Genomic DNA, 7,890 nt, shown 5'->3' with positions numbered 1-7,890 from the left:
TGGAAAAAAAAAAGTTGACAAAAATAACCAACTGATCCAGTACAAACTAATTCAGGTTTGATTGGATGGGTTAGATTAAAAAAACAATTTCATTCAGATTAACAAGGTGCCAGTGGCTAAACCACAGTACCCTACTAATAAAACCTTTATTCTTTTTTGGTTTCTACCTGACCAGCATGATGCACTTTGACATTTTTGAAAGAGGGTAGCAGAATTAAAACATATCGGTACCATTCATTCATTATGTCTCATTGATCTGATAGGTCACCATCTTCTCTTTCCATTGCTCCTGGTCCAGATATTTCTCGTAGAAGGTGACTTCTTTGTTTGATTTCACAAACAAGGCAGAAGAGCTCCTAGTGCCATAACGACCCTAAAGCATAAACAAGTTTTTCAGCATTGCACATGCAAAAGCAGGGTTAAGCAAGCAAATAAGTGGAATGTGTTAATTACCCATGAAAAATCTACTTCAACAAATATAGAACTCAAGGGGAGTTCCCGTTCTGGAGGATGAATCCCAGGTAGCATGCACTCCTCATCTTTAATTGTGTTTGTCATCAGTTTCTCAACCATTTCTTTGACAGGAAATTCACTTTCACCATATTGATCAATAAGCTCTTTGAAACTGTGGCGCAGCCGTTCAGCCTGAAAAGATAGTGCCAAATTCATCTGGTGTTGTGACTTTGTAAAAGAATTTAATTTATACATGAAAAATAATGGTGTAGCTGACACTAGCAGAACAATTAGTGTTAAATTTGGCAAGTCAGGTTTCTGAATTTCTAAGTACCGCATTACACAATGATATTTGTGCTTGGAACAGAAGTAGAAAGTAAGAAAAAAGTGTTAAAAGAGGAATATGTAAAGTAATCATTAAAAAAAAAATAAGCATGATATCATATCCCAAAATAGTTAATTATACTCTGTTACTTTAAAGTTTGTTTAAATTACAGTAAATTTTAAATTTGGTTTTAAATTATACTCCACCTTATTTTATAATTTTGATAAGAATGAGTTTATACATACAACATCTTTTTTCTTACCACCTCTTATAACTTTTTTTACGATTGTTGAGTCGAAATCAAATCAATGGTTTTAAAAAGTGATATAAAATAAAAATTGTTGATTTGATTTTGATAAAACAACCATAAAAGTAATTGTAAGAGATATTTAAAGAAAAGAGATTGTAAGTATAACACATTTTTGAGTAATAAAAAAACTTATTTACTATTAAATAACAATGAGTTCATTATTATAACAAAAGTTTTAAGCTCAATTTTATAATTTCATATTTTTTTATAAAACAAAGGTTCATTTTAATATTAAAAGAGTAATATAATGTTATGGAAAGTTGTATAATCCATGGGATTAATGTTTTTCCACGTTGCAGGAGATAAAATAATTAAAAAACATAGTTTTAGACTTTTAGTTTGAAGTAGCTAAATTACTAAAAACCAAAATGAGAAAATAATAGCACAGTCATTTTTACCTAACAAACGAATATAGCATATTAATTATCTGTCTGAGTAAAATAAATATAACACTAACAAAAATGAAATATACTCCTTTTTATGACTTTTTTCTTTAAAAAAAAGGCCTAGAATAATCTTAACAAAAAATTTTAATATAAAAAAATTGAATAAATAATTATAAAATAGTTTTATTTCTTTCTTTTCTTAATTCACTTAAGATGTTAATTTAATGGTTAGTTCCTATTAAAAAATGAGATAAATTGCAGTTTATGAAAGTTTAAAATCTGATTTTTTTTTTTTTTTTTAACACAGATTTTAAAGTAATGGAATGTAAAAATAATAATAGGGTTGTTACCTTTGGCCAAGGAGCGTCGAGGGCTCCATTAGTCAATACGTGAATCCCAGGGGTAACTTGGATAACAGAAAGATGATCTTGTTTTGGTCTATTGGACACATAAACCATTGTGGAAGTGCAAATATCAGCTAATATGAGGTTAAAACCATTATATTGATGCGCCTCCTTGAGGACTTGCTCTGCAAACTCTTGTGGACTCTTATTGCTCTGTTGTAATTGTAATGCAATGGTAAAATAATGATTAATGAATGCAATGCTAACTGATGAACACATCAATGCGAGAGTCATACACACATAATTCATAAACGAGAAGTGCAATGAAGCACAATCACAATCATAATTCATAATATGGTTGTTCTTTTAATATTTATTTTAAATTATATTCAGACTTAAAAAAATATAATTTAATATATATTTACCTTCCTTCTTCCTTATTATTCTTGATATACGAATAAATTTTTTGGAAAATTTACTACGTATTGACCAATTGAAATCTGAATTTTAAATTCCTGACCTATTCTCACAATATTTTCTCATAAATTGTAACCTCATCTCATATTAAATTTTTTGGATAAACCACAACAGTTATCCCCCCGTAAGAGGTAATCTTGTTTAGAGTGGGTCCAAAATTAAAGTTTTAAATTCTTCACAAAAAATCTCATATTAAAATTTAGTCTATGACAGAGAGTAAATAAATGAACTCCTATCATAAATATTTATGAAAAAAAATAATTATATAAAATTTTAACATGAAAATTAATTTCCGTAATAGATAAGAAAAAAGTGACATTTCCCATGTTAAAATTCATGACTATTTTATGGGATTTGTATTTGTCATTTAATCGTGACACAACAAATTTTCTTACACACACAACATTTTGTAGGGCCCACACTTTTTGAAAAAAAAAAAAGAAAAAAAAGAAATTACAGCACGTAAAACGAATCTCTATAACATTACACATTCACGTTTCCTACAACATAACTCTTATAAAACTCTTTTATATTTGTGTCTCATCCTGAAACAAAACTTTCGTACAATTGTTGTACCTACATGCTTTTTCAACAAATTTTTTTTTTAAAATTTAAATAAAAATACAAATATAAACCTGAATTCAAATAAAAGAAAATATTTTTCATTAAAAAAGAAAAAAGGTACCGAACTCAATACTTCAAGAGAAGAAATTTCGGCTCTGTTTGATTATGTTTTAGTTTTTTTGTTCTTAGAACAGTTTTGTAAAATTGTTTATAAGAATTGTTTTTCAGAACAAAAGAAGAAAAAAATCTGCTTGATAAAATTGTTTTTAAAAGAATTTTAAAACTTAAAAAACAAAAAAATTTGCTTGGTAATTTTATTTTAAAAATATATTTTCAAAGTTAGAAAACATAAAACTCAGTTGCTAACTTGGCGCTGAGTTAGTGGGGTTGGATATGTGTTCGATTCCCACTGAATGCATTCTTGGGGAGGGGACTGAACCTTTAGCCATCACTGTTCCCCCGCACTCTGGATTAGTCCCATAGTCGGCTCAAAGAGTCGAAGCTCGTGGGGATACCGGAGGGAGCCAACTCGTCTCAAAGAGATAATTAGGGTTGGGTAACTCCAAATTTAATTTTCAACAAAAAAAACTGTTTTCTAAAACACTAATCAATATTCTTAAATTTAAATAAAATCGAGCCTATTAATGTCTATCAAGTCAAGACACAACAAATATACACAAAAAATGAGATGAAAAGGTAAATTAAATTAAATTTGCAATCCCGGAACTGACCTGAAGAAAACGAAGAGGAAGGTCACCTCTGGTCTTGGGATGTGGTAGGGTTTCAAGTTCCCTAAAATTTGTGAGAAAAGCCACTCTTCCATCTCTCCTACTACCCAACCATGTCCCACCGCCAACCCCATCCTTACCACTTAATATTCCTTCCCCTTCCCCTTCCCCTTCCCACCACGTCAACGCCTCCGTAGCCCTTTCAATTTTCAATTCCAACTTTCAATAAATATTTAATTAAATTAAATTAAAAAAACACTCCTAGTACTAGCCATTTATTTTCTGAATTCTGTAAAAAGAAATCACTGACCTCGAATACAATTCGTCCCTGTTGTGTAAGAGAAGAAAGGGGTATTTTGGATGAGCCTGCCACATGAACACTGCGATACACATGCTTTCCCCTCAATACTCTTTTTACCTACTCACCCGCATCATTTGATTAAATGCTCTCGCCTCTTATTTAATTTAACGTAATGTAATGGCTCAATATCCCTTACTATATTTTATTACTAAATAGGTGTATTAGTGAGAAAAGTAAAGTTGTATCATTTTACGAAAGAGAAATAAATAGATAAAGGAGAAGTGAGAGTTGACAAAAAAAAATAAAAATATAAGTCAAACCTTACTGTGAAAGAGTGAAAGGATAAACATTTTTTTTTCTATATAATATCGTTAATTATCTTATAAAATAAATCGAGGGTTTGGTATTATATTATTTTAAGCGACAAAATAGATTGGGAGTGGTCCCCACACACACTGACACACCTATGTTACTGACGTCACTTCAGATTTAAATTGATTCGCCTTTGCTTCTTATAAATAAATGTTTCATAGATTTTACATAGATTCGCCAGAGGTGATATCATAACAGCTGTTCCATAATGTCTTCTACGAGATCAGGTCCAACAGGTAATTTTCAAAGCGCTTTTCATCATAATTTGTAGATTCTATTCATTTACTACTGCACTTTCTTTTTTATTTATTTATTTTTATTTTTATTTTTAATTCAAACAACACTAAACGCATGCCCACCAACAACTGCACTGTGAAACAGAATATTTGCACAGAGTTGTTGCAAATCATTAGTGTGTTGTACTGAAGGATGAAACTTTGTCCTCTTACATGTTGAAATTTTATTTGAAATTTATGATTCTGAAAACAAATTGCGTTCAAGTTATAATTTTGAAATATCCAATCTGTCAATATGTAAATATACAGTTATTTCTAGAAAGGTTTTTTGGATTATTGGTGTGGTGTGGGTTTCAAAATAAAATATAGCCATGTCTCTTCAGTTCAGAACCTTTGATATTACAAGTCTAGAAAGGTTTTGATGTAGAAGAGAACCTGCTCCTAAAACCCTGGCTGATATGAGGGGTATGAGGGTTCCATGTCTCACAACTAGCTGATATGGGACATATGATCCTTCAAAAATAAAAATTTGGTACTGAGAGTTTTGCCGCTCTTGTGGTCTCGGCTGCCTCTATGGAACTAATCAGGGTAATCGATGAACCGGTGGAGAAATCTAAAAAAGAAAGAGTGATCCATCAAGACCGGGGTGGGAAAAAACCAGTCTTTGATACCACTTTATGTAGATGAAAATCCTCTCCTAAAAGCAAGGCTGAGAAGAGTGGAGACCCTTCACTATGAATGAGAGTTCTATGTCTCACAACCAGGGAACATGGGACTCATTCGCCTGTGTCAATTATTAATTTAAGCAGAAGCTATGTTAGCTATGGTATTCAGAATTTCATGATTATGTGAATTGGGTATGCGAGTAAGTTATGGTATGAACAAGAATTTTGCCTGAATTGCAATAATTGTTGTGAGTCTATCTTTTTATGGGCTAAATTTCATGATTGTGGTGACTGTGATTGGAGAGTTAGTGATCCCTGGAAACTATGTATGTTACGTGCAGCATTTTGCATCATTCTTATTTGAACTTCTCAATGCTTGAACTGGAGGTAGCTTGGGTTTTCCCAGCCCTCAGCCTCAATTTATTGTCAAGAGGAACTTTACATCTAAAACATTTATCACTAACTTAGCCTGAAAGCAAATTATGCAGTGGGTAGTTGTAGAGTTGCAGGAGATAATCGAGCCACATTCCAACCGCTTCCCAATCCTACAACAAATTTGCAAGGGGATGAGATCAAGCCACTATCAGGAAAACCATACTATCATGTGGTTCTTTCCAAAACACATCTTAGTACCCGTTATGTGATGGTAATTTCATACTTTGATTTTAAGGACTCCCTATGTTATTTCATTTTCTTTTAGTATAAGGACAAAGAAGATAAATAAGTCAAATGACCGTGATTGGATCTAATTGCACTCTTCCACCTTTAGAAGAGGGGCTGAATTTAAGATTATGGATCAGGGAGTGCCCAGTAGATGCATGTCTGTGTACATCAACTATTAAAGGCAAAACAGAATAAACAAAGGACAAGGTTGACTATACTTCAATTCGCAATTCCACATGATTCTAATTTTTTTGTTGATGCATCATTATGTCTAACTTATTACCAGTCTAATATGATTTCTCTTCATTTGGATCAATTTCGTTGACTTCTAATAAGATATCATGGTCATGGCCATTGATTTTTTTTGTTTTATGCTTTAGAAACATATAGTAGTTTACTTGTTGTTTCAAAAAGGTCCATTTGTCTGTATCCTAAAGGAATTTCATTTCTTGACTATGCCTTGAAAAAATCTTGGGCACATCATTAAAGCACACAAGACAATTTCATGTTTTTGTAGGTGATCAATATTTATACTCTTCTTTCTCATAATGATGTCAGTAAATGTGGGTGTTCAAAAGGTTGGGGGAAAATCTTTTTTTCTTTCTTTCTCTGGTACATGGAACATGGGAGAATCATTTTAAATCTTGTATTGTTGGTATATAGGGGCCATCAAACAACTTATTCTCAAAACTTCCTTCTCATGCGGTCCCTGCTGTTCTCAACTATCGGGGCAAGAGCTGGGACATGATGTATAATGGACAAAACACACCTCCCAAGAGGTTTACTTCTGATGGCTGGAGAAATTTTGCTGATGATAATTGTTTGAAGGTTGGAGATGCATGCATTTTTGAGCTCATGGAAAACAGTAAAGAGAAAATCATCTTTGAAGTTCAAATTCTTAGAGGTGACATACCATCCAAATTTCTTGAAAATGAAATGATCTTTGGTCAGAATGCAGAAGTGCCAATTGTCATTGACTAGTATTATGATGCATTTCATTTCCCTTCTCTTTCTGAAACTAGCAGTCTAGCAGAAGCTAACCTTGTGGGATTGAAAACCACCTTTGTAAGATGGTTCACGGTTTTAGGAATAGTAGAGTTAAGAATAGATTTTGTCCCTGCTGCAGCTTGTTAAGAATAGTAGAGTTATCTCCTATGCTCCACATCAACATGCTAGCTAAATGCCAGTTGAATTTTATTTTTGTCAAAGAAACATATTATAAATCTCCCAATAACATTTTGATTACAAGCTATTTTGAACTTTAAATAAGTCAGTTCAAATATACACTTAGAAGCGAAAAAAGCACCAAGTACGTGATTCAACTTTCAACCATGCGATTCGTGATAAAAAAAATCAAAATATTATTACTTAAAATTAATTTTTGGATACCGTATCCCAACATAAAATAGTTTTGAATGTGGTTTTTTTTTTTTTTTTTTTTTTTTTCTTATAGTCGATCCAAACGAACCTTTATTGGCGTATTTGGTACTTTGAAGTTTGAACCCATCTTCACTTTTTTGACCCTTCTATTCTATTTTTACTCTAACGGGGATAAACGAAGGAGAGTAGAATGCATTTTCCCTCTTTATGGTGGTGGTAGTGGGCGGAGATAGGATGTTGGACGCGGGGAGCTTTGAGCTGGCCGTAGTAGGGGAATGTGAAGGGCTGAACGGTGATGATAAGGTATGATGTACAGAAGGGTGGGCTAAAGAATATAACAAGTTGTTTTTGTCTGAAAATTAACATCTACGTTTAATTATTGTAATAATATAATAGAAATGACTAATTTAGTTGAAAATATTATGTATGTTTTTAAAAAAGCACCCACTTTTAGTGTGGTAAGTTATAATTTAGCCAAAAAATTATAACTTGATTTAGGATCTTAAGCCTGAGGTTCGCATTTGCATTTTGCATCATCATAGCCATTTTGTAACCATTTTTAGGATCTTGGGCTGCTTTTTGATACTTGCTATTCGTGTTTTATTCTGAGAGTAAAAGCAAATAATGAATCGGAGATGATAATCTGAACCAGTTTGAGAGCAAGCAGTAACAGCTCATTCGATCCT

General features: G+C 32.2%; 2 protein-coding genes across 4 annotated transcripts; one reads left to right on the top strand and one right to left on the bottom strand.

Moving 5' to 3' along the window:
• Nucleotides 1-4,051, bottom strand: LOC133304361 (uncharacterized). The gene is made up of 5 exons (XM_061504393.1): nt 3,898-4,051; nt 3,591-3,786; nt 1,825-2,031; nt 454-645; nt 1-373 (listed from the first exon to the last, which is right to left on the bottom strand). The coding sequence occupies exons 1-5, from the start codon at nt 3,978-3,980 to the stop codon at nt 242-244; spliced, it is 810 nt and encodes a 269-aa protein (XP_061360377.1). The 5' UTR covers nt 3,981-4,051; the 3' UTR covers nt 1-241.
• A 367-nt stretch (nt 4,052-4,418) lies between these two features.
• On the top strand, nt 4,419-7,068 carry LOC133304362 (B3 domain-containing protein Os04g0386900-like). Of its 3 annotated transcripts, XM_061504396.1 has the most exons (4): nt 4,419-4,496; nt 5,650-5,807; nt 6,342-6,402; nt 6,488-6,725. In XM_061504396.1, exons 1-4 carry the CDS (start codon nt 4,469-4,471, stop codon nt 6,577-6,579), a joined length of 339 nt encoding a protein of 112 aa, XP_061360380.1. In that variant the 5' UTR covers nt 4,419-4,468; the 3' UTR covers nt 6,580-6,725. The 3 variants fall into 3 exon arrangements, with proteins under 3 accessions (XP_061360380.1, XP_061360378.1, XP_061360379.1); XM_061504394.1 differs by lacking the exon at nt 6,342-6,402 and having other exon boundaries at nt 6,488-7,068; XM_061504395.1 differs by lacking the exon at nt 6,342-6,402 and having other exon boundaries at nt 4,438-4,496; nt 5,671-5,807; nt 6,488-7,068.
• The last annotated feature ends 822 nt before the right edge of the window (nt 7,069-7,890 follow it).

This window comes from Gastrolobium bilobum, unplaced genomic scaffold, assembly GCF_033153095.1.
Source record: "Gastrolobium bilobum isolate Gb01-03AN ecotype WA unplaced genomic scaffold, APGP_CSIRO_Gbil_v1 utg10043, whole genome shotgun sequence".
NCBI classification, from domain to species: Eukaryota; Viridiplantae; Streptophyta; class Magnoliopsida; order Fabales; family Fabaceae; genus Gastrolobium; species Gastrolobium bilobum.
This window is presented reverse-complemented; position numbering and strand designations above follow the sequence as displayed.

Excerpts from the sequence above, each read along its gene's own strand:
- LOC133304361 (XM_061504393.1), bottom strand. The coding sequence starts at position 3,980 with ATGTGTATCGCAGTGTTCATGTGGCAGGCTCATCCAAAATACCCCTTT. Across the intron at positions 3,787-3,897 it reads AGGGACGAATTGTATTCGAG|GGCTACGGAGGCGTTGACGT; the intron begins GTCAGTGATTTC and ends GAAAATTGAAAG. Across the intron at positions 2,032-3,590 it reads TTCCTCTTCGTTTTCTTCAG|AGCAATAAGAGTCCACAAGA; the intron begins GTCAGTTCCGGG and ends CAATTACAACAG.
- LOC133304362 (XM_061504394.1), top strand. The coding sequence starts at position 4,469 with ATGTCTTCTACGAGATCAGGTCCAACAG. Across the intron at positions 4,497-5,649 it reads TACGAGATCAGGTCCAACAG|TGGGTAGTTGTAGAGTTGCA; the intron begins GTAATTTTCAAA and ends CAAATTATGCAG. Across the intron at positions 5,808-6,487 it reads TTAGTACCCGTTATGTGATG|GGGCCATCAAACAACTTATT; the intron begins GTAATTTCATAC and ends GTTGGTATATAG.